The 23414-nt window shown below is 38.4% G+C and overlaps 1 protein-coding gene across 1 annotated transcript; it reads right to left on the reverse strand.

Annotated features, from left to right (window-relative positions):
• Window positions 1-1714: 1714 nt before the first annotated feature.
• On the reverse strand, window positions 1715-23414 carry ZNF475 (zinc finger protein 475). The gene is given in 4 exon segments (XM_057433287.1): window positions 1715-1901; window positions 5449-5629; window positions 12795-13707; window positions 23300-23414. Coding segments are annotated over 3 exon segments (798 nt in total). The 5' UTR covers window positions 13260-13707; window positions 23300-23414; the 3' UTR covers window positions 1715-1749.

Genomic DNA, 23414 nt, shown 5'->3' on the forward strand with positions numbered 1-23414 from the left:
TGCTTCCACCCCATGTCTGATCCCTTTATATGGAAATGCTTTACTTGTAGCAGTCAAGGCCTTCAAGAGCTGCACTGTCCCACAAGCATGTGAACACTGAAGTGCTCCATGGATTTAAGCTCCAAGTAGGAGTCAATGAACACTCTTGTGTCAAAGATGGACAAGGACACACACAAAAATCCCAAACCAACAAACTGGAAAAATCTACTTGCTTTCTTTGATTAGTCATTACTTCAGCGGAGGTCCTTACACTAACTAGACAGGTCTTGGGTAGAGGGGAAATAAAATTTTCAAAGAATTAATTTTCCTCATCAATATCACTCTGGCTTTGCTTCCACTAAGATTCAATGAGTTGCTCCTTGTCAAAACTCTCATTTCATAAAAGCTGTGTGAAGCTTCAGTTTATGAAACAGTAGGTAAATATATTTAGTGAGCAAGAGACACGTAGCCAAACATCCCTGCAGACAAGGGAGCTCCTGACATTATACCATCTCTCCCAGTCTCTCAGTTCTGTTGAAAAACCACTAGATGGATGCCGGTGGGACACTGTTTTTGAGATCTCTGCAGTGAAAGCTGCCTAAAAGCTATGGTTCATTTCTTCCTGTCTGCTGAATACAAAAAACTCCATGTAGAATGGGAAATTCATGCAGAATGCTCAACTCTTTCAAAGGTCCAGATAACTAAATATGAAAGGCTGTGAAAGGAGTAGGGCTGAAGAATATCCCACATTTGACCAACAGACATGAAGGCAGCACAGCTATTCAGAAAATAGCCTGGGAGTATTCTTCACTGGGGTTCTGTTGCACTCAATAAAGCACAGGATGAGGAGAGTGTTGTGGTTTAAACTCAGTCAGGCAACTCGTTCACTCACTCCCCCACTTCTTTCCCTCCCCCTACTCCCAGAGGGATGGAGAGGAGAATCTAAAAGAATGCAGCTCCCATGGGTTGAGATAAGAACAGTTTAGTAACTAAGGTATAACACAGATCACTACTGCTACCACCAATAATAACAATGATAAAGGAAATAACAAGGGAAGCGAATACAACATCTCACCACCAGCTGACCGATAACTCGCCCCCCCCAGCCCGACCAAGCTCTGCCCGACATCTCCTCCAACCCCGCAGTCCCAGCCCTTCTGGGTAACTCTCAGTTACATCCTGGGCATGACATGCTGTGGTATGGAATACCTCTGGCTAGCTTGGGTCAGGTGTCCTGTCTCTGCTTCCTCCTGGCTTCCCCTCCTCCCTGGCAGAGCATGAGGCTCACAAAGTCCTTGGCCAAACCAAACCATCATTGTTATCAGCTCTGTTCCCAAGCCGAAAGTCAAAACACAGCACTGCACCAGCTACCAAGAAGGAGAAAAATGACTGCTACTGCTGAACCCAGGACAGAGAGGAAAGAAAATAGTTCATATTACTTTCAAGTATTCTTATGCCAAGCCTCTCAAACTGTGGCTTTTAGGTGAGGCCATCTGAACAACAGAAATGAAGAAGAAGTTTTGCTACTGCTAAAAAATCACCATATTTGATCGTACACTACACAGTAACAACTGATTTTACTCTGGAGGCTTTTGGAAGTTGTGATCTGATAACACACTACAGTTTTGATGCTCATGACTCCCCAGCTCGATTTTATTTCTCTCGTGTTTTGGCTGAAATGTATGAGTGCATGTGTGTGTGTATTCATGCACACTCATACACACACGTGTGAGTATGCATGCATACATATGCATGTGTGTTACATCCAATTCATGTTGCAGGTTTTGGTTTACAGGACTTCTGGTAGACGATCAGTCTGTCTGGAAGAAAAGTACGCCCACAAACATCACATGGAACGAGCTGGTTCTGGGCGCTGATCCAGGCAGCCTCATTTAAAGAATTGAGATCGTAGAAACCTTTGGCTGGAAAATTAAAAAAAGAAAGTATCAGCTTTCATTCTGGAGACCCACATTCAACTCTTTATGGAAAATATTTTCAGGAAATACCTGTTGACTGAGCCTTTCAGTTTAACCAAACCATATTGCTTTTGCAAATGAAAAAGAAAGAAAAGAAACAAAAGAGAAAAAAAAAATACATAAAAAAGATTCTGCTTTTTGTCCCAAGGGTTGAATTAAATTAACTTCAAACTGAATCATTTTGTATTGTATGAGAGTACAGAGAAAACATAGATCATGCTATGTGTTATGAGATGCATTCTCAGCTAATTATTAACATCTTTACGTACACACTATTATCAGCAAATTTCACTTTTTGGCTTTACTTCAAGTGCTGTTCAATGAGCATGTGTTATAGCAATGGTTAGGAGCATATCGTACTTGAGAATATGCTCTTTGTACTTCTCTGGAAAAGGGGCCGAATTTTCTTCCTGTTAAAGTCTATTGCAAGCTTTGTCAGTAAGTCGGGTTAAGCTTAGGTAAGCCTAAAACCTTTACAGACAATACCTACAGTTCTTGTAAGCCATAGCTTCCAGTGAGGTCATTGCAGTAGTGCATCTATTGTCATCTAAACACTAACCCAGTCTTACCCTCAGTTATTTTCCACTGTGGGAAGAGTGACTGCTCGGAAAGCTCAGGAGTATTCTTCAAACATTCACTTATATCAGATGTATGTTCAATATTTTATTTGAGTATTAAAAAATATCTTGTTTACTTTCATCTTGAAATGGACTTTCACACAGTGTTGTTTCAAACTGATTTCCAAAGAGGCCAGGTAGGTTGCTCAATACCTGGATTTAGATCTTAAGAGTATTCATTTGAAGTACATGCAGAACAAAATCTACATGGCTCAATTTGAAGATGTATTTGCTTTGCCCGTCTCAAAAGGTATGACAATAGAGAAAAAGAATAAAAAAAAATTGGTTTTGTCTTTGTACTGCTAGCAGCAGACGATTTTTTAAAAGAAAAGGATTTGTGCATTTAAAAATATTCCATGGTTTCTGTTATTGGCACGATAGACCTCTTCATTAAAGGCCCATACAGTTTTAATATGATTCATATCCATTGGTTCACATAACCACAATAAGCCTTAGATCTCTTAATATGCCTGTTCCTAATGTTCTTTTTGTTAGAAGAGCAACCAAATAGTGTTTCTTTTCTTGGCTGAGACAAATATCCCCTTTGCTTGCAGGAAATGAATGTGTATTTTCTGTACTTCGGAAAGTTTATGGAATATAAAAAAAAAAAAGAGAAAGAGAGATGACTTTCTCCTTGCAGGCATGTGTTAGGCATTCCACAAACAAAACACTGTGTAATCAGGGCAGTGGTTGTCTTCCCGTGACACTTGAGTTTTCAGAAAAAGATTTATGAAAGTTATAAAAAGTTTTATGTAAGCAGCTAATATTTCTAAGCTTTTTTTTGAACATCGGCTGTTCCATTCAACAACAGGGGTAATCCCTCCTCCCTAAATTGAGAGACTGTGAGACATGCAGTACGTGTATGTGGTCTCAAGGTCAGTTATAGCATTTACCAGATGATTGCGAGTAAGTCTCATGGAAAAAGAACAACACTGAGATTATTTTCTTGAGGTCAGGAGCATGAGGCAACTGCAGGGGAAACAGAAATTTTAGCTTAAGCTACAGAACTGCTCAGACTTGCATCAGCAGGCATTTAAGAACAGATGCTGGAAGCAGGTCAGTGTTCCCTGGGGAACCATGGGCACACACCACCTCATAGGAGATGGTGGCGCCTGATATGACTCATTGCATAAATGAGACAATATTCTGATTCATATCTGGGAGCCTTTTGCTGGATTGTTCTCTCAAAGAGTGGTTGTCTTTCTGCTTTCACTCCTTCAAAATAAAAGAGTGTATTTCAAAATAGCCTGATTTGTCCTTTTGCGTCCTCCTTTTTCAGATGGAATTCTCATTTTCTCCATGTTTTTTACCACACAACATGTAATATTAAGAAGAGCTTAACTAAAAGAGCAAATACAATGAAAATGCATTTTCAAATCTGTCTTTTACTACAGATTCAACTCTTTTGCTTGGAATTTGTTAACAAAGTCCTGATTTGATATTATTTGAGCTATGATTATTATTATTTTGGACAGCTGACTAGTATTCCCAGTGACCCTGCTCTTTTCTGTGTATGTCTTCTGTGGACATATTTCTTTGTACTGCTGCAAACTGATCTAGTGTATGACTCTTTCACAGTGAGCTGTAGGAGAATTTGCCCACTTTTACAGACATTAGGGGAAGCTGCAGGAAATCATGGGGAATATGAAATAAAGTGGGTGAATTAACTGCCTGTGAGCAAGTGATGCAAATTTGGCCCAAAGTAGCTCAAACCAGCTGACAGGGCCAGGGAAAGCATCAGGCTGACATGGTGAAATAACTTGGGATTTGAGCAGTTCTAGGAGCAGCTTCTAGGCAAAGCACAGTTAATATTTCCTTTTGGTCCAATATTGAGTACATACTCCTGAAATACATATGGGAGCCCAGGTCTGTTGGGTGCTAGGGATCATCAGTTTTCATAGATCAGAAGAGGTGGGATCTAGGCAACTTAAAAAACAGAACCTACAGCTCAAACACACATAATTGGCAGAAATATAATATTTGGTTTATACTACATATATTTTTTCCCCACTGTGTTTGTAATACAAACATTATAATAGTCTGACAAAGAAAGGCTTGTTCTAAGGCTTGTAAATCCTCTGGAGGTTCATTGTAAAAGATACTGCATTTTCACCCATAAATATATTTTAATAAAAAATTGAAATGACAGTATATGTTATGGGGGGATTTTACAGAACCATGGAATGGTTAGGGATAGAAAGGACCTTAAGATCATCTAGTTCCAATCCCATTAAATGATCTTAAGGTCCTAAGTCTAATACATTTTAAAAATACCTTTTTTCTACCAGTCATCATGCATCTAGTATTGTATTTCCTATTTTACCACAGAACTCGAGGCCACTCACTATTTACCACTGTTAAGTGCTAGTGTCAGGCTTTTTTTTCTAACCAATGCTGTAAGTGTGAAACATGGCTGAATTATCTATCGCTATGTTGAAGGGTATTTTATTTTAATGACTGTATGAGTCAAGTCCATACATTATCCTTGAATGCTTTTTCCCCATTTTAAAAAGTGTCTGTTTACAGCATTGGAACTAGTCAAAAGGTAATGATGTAGCTGTGAAGCAGTTTGATAATCCTTTTGTGTTTTGATTCAGAACATACTAACACATAAAGAGGACTGTCCCAGGAGGCATGTTCCACAAGGCAGCAACTACTCTTATTTCTCAGGGATGCAATACAGAAGGAGAACAAGATAGTCAACAGAAAGCTTAAAACAAGCCTTTATGCCTACATTCTCTTTGGAGTGAACAGGAGATATAAGTACTTGCAAACCATGAAGTTTAAACTACTGCTTAAACTACTGCTTAAATTTTATTTTGTTTTTATTCCTCCTACTTTCTTCCTCCCCTTTTCTTATTTCATCTGTAGCTTACCTTGCACAGGTGTGACTTCAGGTATTTTGGGCCCTGGCCTTCTCAGGTGCTTGGGTAGCAAGGCATTCTCCTGGTGCTATTTTTTCAGGCATTGTGGCTCATGGATACTAATTGATTTTGTTCCATACTCACGGCCACATATGTAACAAATCACTGTTGGTGGCTGTCTTATCACTTGTGCCTGCAAATAATAATTGTGAGAATAAAAATACTGTTTTCAGCATTAATTTTGAGTGAGAACAACTTTGAATTGAAACAATCATATAGATTAAGGAAACTATACCTGTGAAATCAGTGTAACTGTATCAGTTTATCAGTTTTGTTTTTGTCTACATACAGTCTTGAAGCTTGTAAGGAATACTCTCATTAACTGGCCAACTGGGACAGGTAGGTTCCTGCAGATATTGGGCTGACGATCTGTGTGTGTCACCTAATTAATACTTAGCTATGTAAGTTTTAGATCTTTTATTTTCACATCACCGAGTTGGTGGAAGTGCTGAGCACCTTCACATGCAGAAACAATTCCTCTGCATGATCAAGTTGCTCCAGCACAGTGTCCACCTTAAATGCTGAAGCCCTTTTTTTACCTACCAAAGGCAAGGATCATGGAAAACAGCAACAAAAGCTTCCTTAGTTGAACTGCTGATGTCTAGCACAGTGGCAGAAAGACCCCACCTCCAGGCAGAAAGAACATAGTTAAAGCACTGTGTCCAGCCTTAGGATCTCTCTTCAGCCAGCCAGTAAAGGTAGCTGTTTCAAGCTTGTGATTATGGTCCCTAATGATGTGTAACTTCTGCCACAGACCAGTAAGATGGTAGAATTCTTGGTCTGGAAGGATTAAAACCAATCCAGGATTTTTGAGGATTGGGGGAGCAAAATAGGAACTGTTGTTTGTTTACCTTGAAGGCCTCAGTGTGAACTTTGCCAGTGACTGCAGTGAGGGCAGAACTGTATGCTAAGCAAGTCGTTGTTTCTGCACTGCAGATCTGCTTTTGTTTGCAGAGAAAAACATCTCAATGGAAGAAAAAAATCCCTCAACCAGAAACACCACACATGCATATTCTAAGCTTGAAAAATATATAATTACTGTGGTATTGAGGATAATGGGTTTGAGTGTGTTGTTAGGTGTGTCCTGGGCTAGGCATGCTGTCAGTACGAGTGCTGCTCCAGAATAGTGTAAAAATGTACTGCAGGGACAGCACTTTGAGGCATGCTGATGGGTCTCACAACTGCTAGCACTGCCTGCACTACTGACTGCAGAATACCAGTAAGAGTCATGCTATAGGCTGCCCCCCTAAAGGCAGAGGGACAGCCCTTCCAAACCAAACACAGGAAGCCTTTCTCACTCAAAAAGGGAGGTGGAGATTTCATTTTCTCATCTGCTTCTGTGTAAGACAAAGTATAACCTGTTTCTAGTATTTATGATTCTTTCTGTGTATTCATCAGTGTATTCAAGAAATTGGGCAGCTTTTCTCGCATTTATGCTAGAGTCTGAAAAAGTCATTAGTGAATGATCTGCATAAGCTTTCTTTCCTGTATCACACCTGTAAACTCAATTACGTGAAGAAATACTACTCTACAAAATGTGTTTTTGCTGGTAAAAGTTGGACTTCATCTGGAAAGTTCTCACAGTGACTTGAAATATAACTTACCCAAAGATGTTTTTTTCCAAGGACATTTTTGTCTGCTTAACTTTTTCCTTAGCTATCTTTGATAACAAAGTTTTTTATATATATACATATCCTTCTCTTCCTGTCCATAGCTGAATATAGCAACAGCTGTTTTAAGAATGCCCTCTAATTTTTCATTATCAATTTTCACCTGCTTCCTTACTTCAGCTCTTGAGCTAGATCTTGTCTGATATGGAGATAAGACTCTCGGTGCAGATACAGAGTCTTTTGAACATAGTGAATATTTTTTTGTAGGCTCCAGAGAGCTTTAGATAAGGATACTACAGTCTAAACCCTTGAGGTCAGGAGGGTCATTTCAGTATGCATGATTATCATGGGTATGTTTATAGCATTTTGAAAATGGTTTTCTAAAAAAAATGCTAGGCATAAAAACACTGGAAACACATTTTCCTCACTAGATTTCATTAGCTAGGTTCCTGACATTCAGTGAAATAGATTATTTATTGGCTGAAAATGAGGAAAGAGCAACTTGATTTACAGTCACTTTGTAGAGACTCTTTACATACTACCAGAACAGGGAAACGGGATCCTAATACAAATGAAAATCTTGCTTATTTAGCCTGCACTGCACTTGCCAACATATGGGGCAGCATAATTAAAAAAAATGTATAGTTTCAAGGGGACTTAAGTCCTGATATTAGACAGGTAAAAAATCACTTAAAAAATTAAATACTCTCAATAAATTTAACAGACAAACAGAAATATCTTTGTAAAAATCAGATAGTTTTTCATCTTAGCTATATTTCCCCAGTGAAGATAGCCTTTTGTCTCTGACTGCCTCATTCAAATCTATTACACTTGTTTTAAAGTTACTGTGATGTTTTACTATTGAACAACTGCCACAGATCAAGACAAGAGCTAGTGATCTCTATCCAGGGAAACCTGGATACATTTCCACAGTTTTGAGATGATCGTTCTGGCAGTCTCACTTGAAAACCCAAAGATTGAATGAGCAGTACTGTGAACCCTCCACGTTGTGACAGAGTGTTTATAGGCTTTATATGTTTATATGGCTTTTGTGTTGCAAATGAGTAAAACCAGGCCTGCAGTTAAATAGAGGATTCTGGTTCTAAAGTTATCTATTGGGATTGATTCATAACTAAATCCTATTTGTTCAAACTAATGTTTAAGAAATCTGTTCAAGTAGAAATGTCTATTTTGTAACTTCTACAATTAAAAACTGTACAGAAACAATAGCAGAGACCAGAATTAATTAAAACCGATCAGATCACTCTAAGGATGGATTTATTCTTTTTTCTCCCCAGAAATGCAGTGAGTTTGAGCCATCACCACAAGTCCAATTATGTACAGAAATCCTTCTCTGCAAATACACATATGTTAAAAAGCTGAAAAATAAAACTTGAAGGAGAATATCCTTACAGTTGGTAGTAACAGCTCTGCTGTTGCTTCACTGTGGAATCTAAGGTATGATAAGTTTTATTTTTGGAATTTCTACAGCTGATAATATTTATCCTTCATTTCTTTTTCTCTTCAGTGTGCCTGTCCCAAATGTCACATCTGGAGGCCTGCAGTTTGAAACTAAACTATTTTTGGAACCACCACAATTTTCCAACCCAAACCACTTGCAGGCCAGTGGCTAGGCTGTCTGCTCACTGCTTTGTTTTTCACTTTAAAAAGGGTTGTAGGGAAGGTCTGTTCCTGAGGATATGTGTTATTATAAAAATACCTACAAATACCTGACTGTGCAGTTAGACTTTCCTCTGATGTCTCAGTATTTTCTTTTTTCTCCAAGACTGCTAAGTATGTCTGCGTGACCATGAATGAAGTTATTTAGCTCAGAGGGCTACGCCACTATGTATTTTCAATAGACCCAACATTACTTGACGTTAGCCCCAGGCTGCTGTTATGCTGTTATGCGAAGTCAAATCCTCCCATACTGCACAAAGCTTTTAATTTCTTCTTAAGTACACCCAATAAAACTGACTCCCAAAACCCCCTCATAAATACTTATCATCCGGGACTGTGCATCCCCCACACCTTCCTTATTTGGTTAATTATGCATGTATTTGAATGGGAGGAAGGGAGGCTTCCTGCTCTAGGCCAGAGCTCTCACTGTAGGCTTGAACTGCCCAAGGAACAGAGGCTCAGGAAAAGATGGGTGCACACACTTAGCAACAGCATTGTGTTGTATGAAAGCAGCCTTTTCCACACATTTCTCTCTGGAAAGTAAGAGGTATTTTACATAAGGGACAGGGACAAGCTGTAGCAAGGCTCTCACAACCATTTGAAGGTGCATTTCAAAGCCCTCTGAAGTGCTGTTAGCCACTGCCCTGACACAACAGCAGATTAACATTAGCACAGGTCATACGCCTAAGTATGAAATTTCCTTGAAAAACAAAGTAATTCTGCCAGATGATGAAACAAAGATTTTACTCCACTGGAAGCACTAGAATATCACATTTTACCCCTGATCTGCTGTCTTTTCAGAGAAATACATTAGTATAATGAACATGGCATTTTGTGTAAAGGCAGAAAAGCGGCAAGATCAATTGTTCGCAGTGGCAATACTCAGTAAGTTTCACTCAAACCATTCACTGTCCATTCTCATCCAACTTTCTACATTTGCAAATATATTTGTATTCTTCTAAGATGTTAAAAACTTAGAAACTGTTTGCAACAGAGGCAGACAGTTTATCACTGACTTCTCAGCTTCATTACAATTGCACAGCCTCTGAAAGAGTTTTCATTTTACCAAGTAAGTAGATGACTTTATGCTAGAGCAAGGTGCAACATCAGTATTCTTTTGCTATACAAGTTTTCAGAACTTATGTTGTGTTAAAATGCATTATAATACAGTAAAGTCCCTGAAATATTATTTTTAGATAGTTAATTTGATAAGCAGGTGGCAGCATCAGTTGCTAGTGACACGTCTGATAGGCTTTTAGGAGCAGCATTATCTGCTGTCAAAAAAACTGTACTGCATATACCCACAGCAAGATATTTATTAATATTCACTTATATGTAGCAGACTATTTGGTCTGTGAAAGAATAAAAAACACACTCTGCTCTAGTGCAGTTCTGAGTTTCTGTATTTCCAGACATCACTTCCATTGTCTGGGATATCACAGCACAAACCAAACAGAATTTCTGAACTGAGGTGACCCCTGTCTCTTTATAAACATAGACTGTTTTACACAGAGAGACATGATTAACCCAGATGTGTTCATGGATTCTGAAGGGAAGGACAGTTAGTGGAAGAGATGGCTTATAGAGGCTGTTGAGTCTCCAGGTATAAAGGCATTTTATGGTGAACTAAGTGTTTGCAGTAATGATACTGGTCTAGCTGATCCTGCACTGGCTAAGGGAAAGATTGCTCCAGGACAGATGCATGCACATAGAAGGGTTTGCAGCTGTAAAGTTAAAATGCCCTTCACATGATATAGCACCAAATCAGTCAGATCTTTATTTTTCAAATGAGGAAACCCCAGTTTTTTAATTTAGGACATCTTTCACTGCATGAGGTAATTTGACTTATATAATGGTTGGGGTTTGTTGTTTGTTTGTTTGTTTGTTTTTTACGGTTGTTCCTTCCCTCTCACATTTTGCTGAATCAGGACTTTCAAACGTTTAAAGCTCCAAATGCTTTCCTGCCAGGACCAAAGCAGGTTGCCATTTCACTCCATTACTGGTATTCTTTAACAGAATTAATAAGCAGCTGAGTAGCTGGTAAGGTGAAAAAATTAAAACCATATGCTGGAAAAAAGATTAAGAGGACTGTAGAGATGACCCAGACCTTATCCCAGTTCATAGAGAACTTGCAGGCCTTCTGTTAGCTTACTGCTTTTCAACATACTTCAGTGTGGACCTTACAAAGCTTTTAACTGGAGCTGGTGACCCTCACACACACCTATGGAAAAGAGGCTTCTTTTGACCACTTCGCAGGTTGCCAGAACTGAGCAGCTGCTGGGATCACAGGATGTTTCTTTCACTCTCTCCGTTTCTATCTCTGCCTTTTGTACCTCTGTTCAAAAGGACAGCTATAAAACTAATAAAAATGAAGGACCTCAGAGAGGCAAAATCACCCTTTCCTGAAAGTTATTGTTAATAATAAAGTCCTTCAGAGTCAATTACAAATTGCAAGCTGTACAGCCTTATTGCTTCTGCTGCAACTGATGAACTGTGACTGCTTGCAAGTAAATGAAGAAACATGTTGCTCACACAGAAGGAGGAACAGATTTGAATACATTTCTGCAGAGCTCATGGAACTGAAAAGTGGAAATAATAATGTTTTTCAACAAGTCAATGGATGTGACTGAACCCACACAGGAAGAAGATACTGTGCAAGAGAGCAACAATTTTGCAGGGTCACTCTCAAAGCCAAACCACACTCTAAACTTGGTTGTTTTGTGTTGCTTTGCTGTTTTGTATTTTTGTTTTGGGTTTTTTTGGTATTATAACTATGGACACTTCCCCTCTCCCCACACTTTTTTTAATTTAAACATACAGAATTATGTATGATGCATAAAACCCTCTGTTTCACACCTATGCCTTTCACTGAACAATCACCTTTTACAGGAATGCCAGTTCTTTGGTAAAAGGTAAAATATAGCATATCACATCTCCCCTAAAGCTATAGATATACCTGTGCAGCACTTTGAACTGTTACTGGGTGGTTTGAAATCTGCTGATAAAAGATCTGAGGACTGGACCTAACCTGCCAATAACTATGAATTAGTGGCCTTAAATAGCAAAATATAAAAATGACCCATGTTGTCTTCATTCTCATGTTTGTTAAGGTAACACTATTATCTCCATTTCACTCAACAGATGGAAAATATAGCATGCTTTGACTTTTAAAACATCTTCATAAATGCTCTGCATAGCATTGTTCTCCTTTGGTGACTGAGAAAGCTAAATCCCATTTTCAAAAGTAGTGTAGGCAATCATGAGTCCAACCTCCAATGAAAACAAACAAAAAAAAAAGCCTTTTATTTTAGACACTGGGACTAAACATTTACCTTACAAAACTCCTGGCCAAAAGACAGCCTGTGTAGAAACAAGTGCAGGATAAAAAATAATCCATTTTCCAAAACTTTGTGTAGTTTTTGGATAATGTGAATCAGCTTCTTTATTCTTGGATCTTGAATAAAATTCAGTGGAAAGAAATGTGCAGTCTTATTTATTTTGTTGTTATACCCTGAGTTGCTGCTTTTGAACATGCAGTACTCAGTAAACTCATGTTCCACGCCATGGCTAAGAATAATGGTAAAAAATGAAAATCACTGGAGAGCTTACAGGATAATGAAACCACTGCATTTCATGTTAGCTAAATAAAAATACTCAATACCTGCTAAAAAATAAAATTCAAAGCTTGCCTGACCTGCCCAACAGAAACTACTTGGGAACCATAGCACACAATGGTCCCTTTTGGGGACATAATTCTTACAGGACCACAGAGTATGAGAACCCAACTTCCCCCTTTCAGTAGGAAAATCGGAATAAGCAGTTTCCCTTGCACACATAGTATTACCCTTCCCTTTACATACTGTTCAGCATAGAAACATGTGGCTTGGAGCCAAAAGACCCTTCTGAAGGAAAATGATTTTAAATTTTATGGGAACCCAGTCTTCCCTTGAGTGCTTAGCATCAAAATAGATTCACACCCTTTCATACAGCACACACTTAGCTATTTACCTTGTCTGATGTGGCTGGTGCAGCACCACTCCTTCCTTGACTGGTCTTAGATGGATCACTTGCTGAGCCAGACCCAAAGCCTGGGCCTTTATCAGATTTAGTGGGGCTAGTGCTTGATTGCCCTACAGTGCGGCTACCTCCTCTGCAACACTTTTCCTGCACCATGAGACGGTCAGGAAAGAAGGTTCGGCCACAGTTTCTACAGGGCAGGAGCTGGGCTTGAGCACTCTGATAAGCTGCCTCATTTTCAGCTGCAAGCGTATAGGAACCACCAGTAAGGACCGCAGGTTTCTTGGGCTCAGGTCTTCTGAGATGACTTGGTAGCTGATAGTTTTCAGTACACCACTTCTCTAGGCACTGGGGTTCATGTATAGATATAGACTGTGATCCAAATTCTCTGCCACAGATACAGCATATCTTGAAGCAAGGTCTTCTTTGTGGGATGATGGGCTGATTTGGTGGCATCTGAGATATGTTTGAAGACTGTTCTGCTACTATTGCAGTGCCTGGTCTCCTGTTCTTGGGTCCAGCTTCTGGATGCACTACTTTGGGCAAAATTCCGGGAAGATCTGACACATTAGGTGGTGAAACCTGCTCTGAAGGCAAGATGCTAGAGACACTAGTATGGGCTTCTCTGGCACTTGGCAAAGCATTACAGGTTTTCTTCACATTCTTATTCTCGATATTTCTCTCCACGAAGAGTACAACATTTCAAGAAACTTCTCTCTCTCTGACACAAAAAGGTCTTGGGAAAGTTCTTGTTAGCCAGCATGAAGCTCCATCTTCTTAATTCAGTTTCATGGGCCAGACTATTCTAGGGACTTCAAAGCTTGAAAACTGCATTTAATGGCCATTTCAGTAGTGAAAGAGGGTTTCTGTGTGGTTTTGGTCTGTCTTTTGGTTTTACATGATCCTGAAATAAATTAAATCAGGACATACTAATGAGCACCACCTCTCTTGTTAAGGATACCAACCAATATTTTATCACAAGGATGAGTTTGCATTAGTATTACTATTATATTTTTAAATAGCAGACAGATAACATCACATACATTCGACCTCTGGTGATCAGCTGAACCATGTAAATCTAAATTCTAGTCTCAGAGAGTGTAAACTCCTAAAGGACATGAAAGAAGATGGTTCTGCACAAACAGAAGCTGCTGAAATACATGTGAGTTTGAGTATAATCAATGAGTATAATCAATATGCTTTATTGACAGAACTGGTATTTTTGACACAGTCTTTAATTTGTAAGCCATTTATGTTGATAGTTAAACATAATTTCACTGCCTCAAGAGAAACTGAAAACAAGTCCCTTAATGGGATATTAATGTCCGATCTCCAAAGCGACAGACAGAAGAAATGTTCCCAGTCTGTAGGTTGAAGAAGTTATTAGGCCCCCTTCACTCAGCACTTGTGAGGTGGTATATCAAATTCTCTGACCAGTCTTGATTCTCCCACTACAGAAGAGATATTAATAAACTGTAACAAGTTTATCAAAAGGCTACTGAGACGCTTTGTGGCTGAACAGCATGACATATAAGGAGAAGATTAGGGCACTCGAGTCTCGAGAAGACAGTGCTAAACATTTTTCAGTTTTTCAACTGTATCGCTTAAATGTTCATTTCTCAGAGAGACAATATTTTGCGCTGGCCCTCCAAGGATCAGAAAATAAAATTCAGACTGTAAGCATGTTACAGTGGGGGTTATTGTTTTATTGCAAGAATACAAAATAACCAGCAGTCCAGCTTTAGTCTTAAGCAAGTAAAAGATTGCATAGATAGGGGACTGCAAAGGACAGCAAGGTCACCTTTGTATACTTTATAATAAAAGAAACATCTGAGTTAAAAATTATCTTGCCCTTGCAGAATATTTCTAACTTTATCTCAACCCTTCCAACTTTTAGGGGGTTCCTAACTCACAAATTTATCCACCCACTTATCCACTGACTCATCTCAGGTCACTCTCCGCTGCAATCAACCAATCTGGATCTCCTCTGAACTGCTTTTTTCTTGATGTCACAATGGGAGACTTTGCTTCCACTCAACAGTCTTTTCACCCTTATCAATCATACCTCTGAACACAGGGGCTGAATTTTCCTACACCCAAGGGCATGCTTTTTCATTGAGATTTTTCTTCTTCACAGTTTTGTTTTGAAATGAAAAACTTACTTAAACTTTGTCTGTGCCACTGAGAAGCACTGATTGGGCTCTAGTTTCTCACAAATATTCTAGGACATGGGCAACAGTGAAAAAAACAAATTGTCAGCAGGTTCACATCTTGCCAGGCACACAAAGATGTTTAGATTGCTACATTCATACTGCTTGCTTAGATGTTCACAAAGCTGCATATTCCAGGGACACTTGTGACAGCCTCATTTAACAAATGTCCTATGAAGCTCAAATTTGTTTGTATGCAAATTGGAAGATGTGAAGACCATCAGAGACAATCTGTGGTTTGTACTGGAATAAATGTCTGTGAAACAATTGTAGATAGCTGTAAAATTCTTGAGAAACATTATACTTATATTTAATTCCCCCCTAACTTCAGTCTGTAGAAAATACGGTTAAGTACAAGGCTGTAGCATCCTCTCATGTCTGAAGTATCAGATAAGCATATAATGTATGTTAAACGATAAACAAAACTACAGCACTGGAATTTTTGTTTCAGATATCAGAAAGACTTTTAGTTGTCTGACTCCTATACAATATATAATTGTGACATACATTGTGGAAAAGCATGCTACAAACAAACACAGAAACAAAGGTTTCAAGCAGTTTGGACAGTAGCAATTAATAATACTTAGTTGGGTATCTAGCTGTTTTCAAACTGGTGCTATCGCATTTTAAAGTTCCTTTTGCCCCTACCAGCAGTGTTCCCTTAATGCAAAAAATCTTTGCGAACTGTGTAGAGAGTATTTCAACAGATCCCAAAGCCTTTCCCTTGTTTTCCTTTTAGAAGGCCTGAATTTGCTTACCATAATTTACAGAAAGCTAATCACTTTGTACCACAACTTGCCACTGCAGGAGTTTGCCAGTTTTGACAAGGTTGTGCATATGATTCAGTTAGGTGAATGTCAATAGTATGTGAAATTTAAATTTGCAGACTAGCATTGAGGCTACTCTACTGCAAAGATCTTTCAAAGTCTGGGAGAGTTTCCAGGGAGGATCGCCTGTTGGATGAATCCGAGTTGGGAAGTAGCCAAGCTTTTAAGAGGATGAAGAGAATGGAAAGCCAGGGGAACATTAAAGGGTCATGAAGGCAGGGGAGATAAGGGTGATTGGAGGGTCACAGGAAGGGAGCATCAGAAAGTTCAGCTACATTTCATGGAACTTCTGAACTCTGCAAGGTCGTATTCATATCCTATTTATTGATTTATGTCAGAGTAATATTTTCTGCTACCTGAGAGGATTCTTAAAGCAACAGTGGTCATCGAACTGCCTGCCACATGAAGAATGTTAGGTGACTAAATCTGTTACCATTAAGAATGAATCAGTCAATAAAACATGCTATAAACAACCTATTAACAATATAACCTATTGTTGGATTTCCAGGCTTGCTATTGTAAATACTTCATGAGATAATTATGCTTCCTTGTGGGGATTACACCATTTGGTCTATATTTATTCCTGCCAAGTTGACCTCTATTATTTGGAAACTTCCTATAAATTCAGTGTGAACTGAAAAGACATATGAGCAGTTAAATTCTTCTTTTCTCAAGAGCAGTGGTAAAGGTGTGGAGTAAATCAGTGCTGGGATTTAACATTTCTTTTCAAAGCATAAAAAATTCCTTTTTTTTTTTCTTTAAAGATGTTTCAACATGTCATTTAATAAAGTTGAAAGGTGCAGCTGATCACTGCATATAGCTGTGGGAAAACATTCCTCTTCTCTGCCATTTCACCAAGTACAATACTTAAAAAACAATCTCATGAATTGAAGTGACAGGGCACTTGCAACTAATGGATGAGTTCAGTTTAATTAAAAGCAAGGAAGTTTAAATAAAAGCAAAGGAAGTACTATTCAACATCAGGCTGACAGCTTCACTTTGTCCAAAATAGGACAGAATGACAAGAGTGAAAATAGCTCAGTACATCACTTATCTTCTTGTCAGAGGCAACTGGAACGCTTGCAACACTACTCTTCATCTTAACCTAACCAGAAATTGCAGCAATAGTATTATTATCCATTCCTCAGTAATGCTGCTTTCCCTTAGCTGCCATGTGTGATTCAACCTATACAGGCAAGTGGAAACTTCTTCCCCAAAGTGGCCTTCTTTGTGTCTTCTTTCATGTTAGTGCTGGAACTTGGAAGCAAAGTTGACACATACGTTTCCTATTTCCTGTATGCAACCTGTTTCTGAAGAGTGACCCTCTGTTTTTCATCTCTCTTGATTCTCTGATTTAAACAATTCCTCAAAACCCATTATAAGGTCATTTTATGAGCATGGATTCCTTGAGTGAATCGAACAAAACATATTTGCGCTAGCTCAGGATTAAATTGACTGTTTCCAATGTATCCTCAACATTACTGCTTTTGACTTTGCTAGAATTCCACATGGAGATCTCTTAGCTGAAAAAAAAATGAGTTTACTTTGTAGAAGAGCACATTGCATGAAGCCTCCTGCTGCCTAGACACAACCATGCTTTTTCAATGGACAAAATAAAGGAACCGTTGTGACAATCTGAGGAATCTGTTTATGTACATTTTATGCATGCGGACTGATATCATGGCCTCTCCATCTGCAGCTGTATCAGACTGTAAACTGTTTAAACTACGTGGCTGTCTTACTGTCACTTTCCCCATCTGCAAGCTCAGAAAGAGACAAGATAAATCCTTGTATTAGATAAAAATAGAGCTAGAACAAAGGTCACAGAACTTTCAAGCTTATGTATCTCAGAGAAATACCCCTTGGACATATTTGACTCCCTCTAAAAGCAGAGACAATTTTAAAGTCTGGATTTAGGAGGGAGAACCATAAACAAGCAAAATAAATAGTGGGAAGAGCTGATTGCTTTACTATTTTTAAAACAGTACTCGATAAAGATATGGAAAGGATTTATATGAAGTACTTGCTTGAGGTGCCAGTGGCTTACATCCAGAAGCCTCTTTGGAGATGTCGTATATGTATGGAGAATTCTTATAAAATCAGGATTCCCATAACAGAGCTATGAGAATGTCTGTGTGGGTTGCTCTGCCTGAGGAAGTGTGGGACAAGCCACAGAGATACATTAAATGAAAGGAAAAACATATGGCTCCAAATGGTGGCATCCATATATAACAGCCTGGTGTAAGCCCAGCTACAGATGAGGTTGTCAGTGACAAAAAATAATAAGCTGATTTTAGCTTACAAAAAGATGCTGGTTAATTCAGTATCTCAGCATTCCTGGCTACGTAAGTCCTTACTTATGTGAGCCCCCACTTCACTCTGGGAAGTTTTCCCTTTGTTTACCTTCAGTACTACACTTGATGTTGTATACTCATTCTGCCTGTTCATCACTCAGTGCTTGAAGTCATAATCTTTCTGTTTGTGACATCACAGTTGTTATGCTGGTCATTTCATAAAGATGATTTGTGTAAATTGTACTGAATTCACAAGGATTCTAAAGGAAAGTTATTTCAATTGTAATAGGTAACTTTACTGTTACATAAATTACAAATGTCTCAAATAGCTTTAGGTGAAAAACCACAAGCAACAACTTCTTGCATTACAATAGTACCCACAGATCCTGTTTTCTCAGTCTGGGCTGGACTGTGTAAAAAGACAAAGCAGAACAACTCAGTCTAAAATGACAACAATATAGAAAAAGAGGGATTAAATGATCAGCTGAGAGTAACACAGCAAGTCAGGAAGAGAAGGAAATTAATCTAGATTTTGTAGTGCTTCAAAACTAAATTAGTTCAGTCACAGGATTTTCTAAGGCTGATCCTTAACTTTACAGTTAAAGGTAAGACTTTTTTTGCCCTTTTCCAGGTTTTAATTATATTTACATATAAAAGAGGTGTCAGAAAGGTCCAAACTGACTTTCTGTGTTGAGTGCCAAAACGTCTTGCTTCAGGCTCTTTCCAATTTGGCTCTTTCCAAATGTTTTCTATGAGGCTTCCCATTATTCTTTAAGGGAAAGAAAATGAAATCAAACCAACAACTTAAGCTGTATTTTCTCTTGTGCTAAATGTTGTTTTGTACTGCTCAATTAAAAATAATTTTAGAAATCTGTTAAGACAAAGTACTCAAACAGAAGTTAGACAAAAATATTAGATAATTTGTAGTATCTTACTGTTGGATCTGGTTCTCACTGAAAGATAAAAGGAAAAAAATTATGTTTCCAACAATATTTTTAGCAAATTAACCACACATTAAAACCCTCACATTTTTCCAGATCAGCACTGTATTTTCACCACAGTTCCTGGCTGGAGGAGCCTCCTTTGATTAGTCCTAGAGACTAATCTTTTTCTTCAGTCATATGAAAAGAGTAATCTATTATTAGATTAAACATAAATAAAGACCACTGAGATGTAGAAAATCCACAGTTTTCTACATCCGGATACTTTATCTTGTCATAGCTGAGCATGATCCCATATGTTTATGTGTCCTTCTATCTCAAGAAACAGTTTGTAAGCTCCAAACACTCAAATATTGGCATGTACCCCCACTTCTGGCAGCTTCAAGTTGTAAAATCTAACATCACAGCAGCCTGCCTTAAATGTCTTGTGAGTAATGCACACTCAGAAACATCCAAGTATGAAGATTGTTCCATCAGAGGATCAGCTGCACGTATAGCAATACCTTCTCCCCCATATTAGCTGCAGCCCAGAGGCTGGTGATTATGCCCTCATTAAACATACACACAGCCAGCTAGAAGTACAAGGCAATAATACTGAAACCCAAATATATCAGGTTAAAAAGGCACTGTTTTCTAGAAACATATGTGAATTTTATAACAAATATTTTTTCTGAATGTTTAAAGTTTTACTGTGGGAGTGGTGAGACAATGGAACAGGCTGCACAAAGAAGTTGTGGCTGCCCCATCCCTGACAGCCAACCTGTTCAGGGCAAGGCTGGATGGGGCTTTGAGAAACCTGGTCTAGTGGAAAGTGTCTGTGCCCATGGCAGGAGGATTGTAACTAAATGATCTTAAGGTCCTTTCCAACCCTAACCATTCTCTGATTCCATGATACTAAGTGCCAGTTAGACAAAACTAAAACTTTTTTCAAAGGTGTACCTGTATCAATTACACAAGAATAAGAGAGAAATCACTAGTGTATGCATACATATGTGTGGAAGGGGTTCATTAAAATGTCAAAGAAGGAAAACATATAAACTTGAGGTTTCTATGTGATTCTATATAAGGTGTTTTCTGTGATGTGACAGTCAAACTAGTCAAAGGAGGTTTTCTAATTTTCCTCTGACCTATTAAAATGACAGTATCTTTAATTGTATCTGATCATCTTCCTACTTAAAAACTTAATGGGTCAATCCAAAATTCACTGATGACTGATGACCCAGCAGTTCTTTCATGTTATTATGTCCTTGTCTGCCCAAACATAAGAAATAATTCATTTGATTTGATCAAAATAATGAAACTATATGAAGGAATTATGACTGCTATTAGTTAATATATATGGATAAAGTAAAATATTTTCAGTTGAAAAAATGTAATTTGTCAGAATTTCAAAATTCACAATTCTGGACCTGCTTCAGTAATAGCATTCTCTCTACAAACAAGGTTTTGTTTTCAATATTTTATTCAGTGATGCATTGCAATTTATCAGGGTGAAGATTACCTTAATTTACTTACATAAAACTGTTTAGCACATGCATATTTTAAATGAATAATGCTACCCTGCCCCCACACTTACTCGTGCAAAACTTAGCATAGACATAGATATAGTGCCAGTGTTGGTGACTCTGGGGATACTGTGCATCATATTCTTAATCTTTGGCAACTACTGCATTAGATCTGTGATATTTAACACTGTGCAAAACAATAGAGGTCATATCAGATAGGGAATAGACCGGGTGTGTCTTTCACACAGAAGTATGAAAGAAAGTAGACACTGAGACAAGGAAGCTTACACAGCTCAAGGTGAACTACATGTACTTGATAGCTCAGGTGTCTTTGCTCAACACCTCCATTTCTGGGACTGTGCAGAATCTGGCTGGTTCCCAGGGATTTGATGGTGAGTATGCAGTTTGTGCAATAATTTCAAGAAAGTAGGCTGATTTTTTAGAGGGAAAATATAGGTGGATGGATAAATGCATAAGTGATTACATGTCTGATACAAAAAACGCCAGCTTGTACAAACTGCCACATGTCAGGGGAAATCAAAAGGATGAAAATGTACACGGGCTGAAGGCCTGTCACTACAACAGTAGTGTGATTCAGTGCAGGAAAAACACTTTTCTCAATAATCTGCATTAACACAGTTACCTTATGCAGGAAGGGGTAAATGTATTCATTTTTTACAGTGTAAATCAACTTTAGTAATTTTTCAATGAAGTTTTGCTGACAAGTGACTCCATAACTAAGGTTTCTGATAGTTTCATTATGAACAGGATATTTAGCTAGCTAGTCTTATTACCATGGCAATCCTTATGCTGTGGCTATTAAAATTATTAAATTCTTATGCAATGGCTATTAAAATGAATATGAAAACTAAATGACAAGAGAAAGTCACAATAACAGAGAACTAACAAAGGGAATCTAGACAAGCAGATGAAATTAGCTGAAGTGGAAAACGGCTAGAACAACAAAACCCTGAATATCCCATTTCTTTTTTCAAATGTTGGTAGACCTAATGAGAAGTTGTTAAATACTCATCATTGTATCTTGCATGAATAGTACAGTACATCTTCATGCTCTGAGGAACATTCATGAGGTAATGACACAAAAAGAAAATGGCCACCTCCTAAATCTATAACAGAAAACAGTGTGCAAGGGGGACTACTGAAGCACTCATCCAGCATGAGATTTGAGGGCATTACAGCAAAACCTGATGATGGCTACTGGGAGGAAAACATGCTTTTTAAGGGTCTTGTGGTAAGAAATCTTAAAAACATCATAATTTTACATTATTATTTTTCTCCTGAAGATTAGATCAACGGGAATTGGTGTGAGAGGACATAGCTGACAAGCTTCATTTAGTTTTACCTGGAGCTACTAAGCTGTGGTGATTCTGTAATTAGTTATGCTTAACAGTGGTATTTTTCTCACTTTATACTTGAAAATATGTTACCTATGTATCTCTCTATATTGTTCTGTTTCCTGTTTTATAATTCATTAGGTAACAGAATGTTACCTTCAACAAGCCAATAGAAATACATATGAAATGTGAGCCTGAAATATCTCCAAATAATGTGGGTTAAATTGACATGCAAAATTGCATGTATGTCTGAGCTTTTTACTGTGTAACCATAATTTCACCTGATTAGAAACCAGTGCATCCCATTCTATATAAATGTCTGAGGAAGTTAAGCAAAAAAAAAAAGTAGATTTAAATAAATAAACAATTTTGAGATTAAGTCAATGGTGGTAATGTATAATTCGAGCTATCAGTTCACTGAGAGTATCTTCAGAAGAAATTCTGTAATCAGCTTCAAGAGAAAACCAGTCAGAAAAACAGCAAAGTTTCTTGTCAACTGGTGTTTTCCAAGCAAAAAAAAAAAAAAAAAAAAAAGGAAAAAATCTGGCTTTTATAGTAGTAAACCTTGTCATTATTGTTGAGCACCACATATTTTCCAGGGATAGACTTGAAAGGGATAATTTCTGCCACACAGGACAATCAGTAATTATGTGGCAGGTAGGGTCTTCTTCTACACAGAGTAACATTTCTAGCTTTCAATATCCAAACAGTTCCCCATAATGATTTCACTTGTATTCTCCTGCTCCTCAAAACACATACACAAATGGACTTCCCGAAAAAAAGTGAATTAGGAAATCAGAACATTTGACCTGGTAAATGCTTACTCACACGCTGTTTTCGCCAGGCAAATCTCAGCTGAAATGGATTCCACAGAAAAATTAATTATTCTTGCAGTAAGCGCTATTGCACACCTTTTACCAGCTAGCTGGTCTGAGGGGAGAAAGTCACTCAAATCTTTGCTTGTTGACCTTTTTACTTAGCTGTAAATGAGCCCCTGAGCAGGGTCCTAGCCATCTGGTACTTTGGTGTCAAGCACTGATGCAATGGGGTCAGGACAGGTCACAGGACTGTGATACTTAATCCTTGGTTTACTAAGGTTCAGGCCAGTACCGTTGCCTGGGTTTCACAGGGAAATCAGTTGAAAACCAGAAAAGTAGGGATCTGAGCTCAGAGGATCCTGACTGCCAGTGGCTGTGGGCAAGGCAGTAAGGTTGACTGGACTTGAGGACTGAAGGAAAACCCCAGTGCCTCCTCACCCAGCCATTCCTACACCTTCATGTGCTAAAAAAGTCCACAGGTTTACTCAGATGCACAACTCTAGTCCGCGCAAGTCATCACATGATTAATGTCTTCCCAAACGTTACCTTCTCTCCAGAGAGTTCCTGAAAAATCCCGAATTTCTACAAGATCTGTGCTTCTCTGGCGTTGCTTTTCGGTTCAGTTTGCCCTTTAGGGAAGAGAAAGAACGGGCAGCGGTGT

This window comes from Pezoporus wallicus, unplaced genomic scaffold, assembly GCF_028554395.1.
Source record: "Pezoporus wallicus isolate ANWC-B61680 ecotype Strahan unplaced genomic scaffold, APGP_CSIRO_Pwel_v1 contig_4055, whole genome shotgun sequence".
NCBI lineage: Eukaryota > Metazoa > Chordata > Aves > Psittaciformes > Psittacidae > Pezoporus > Pezoporus wallicus.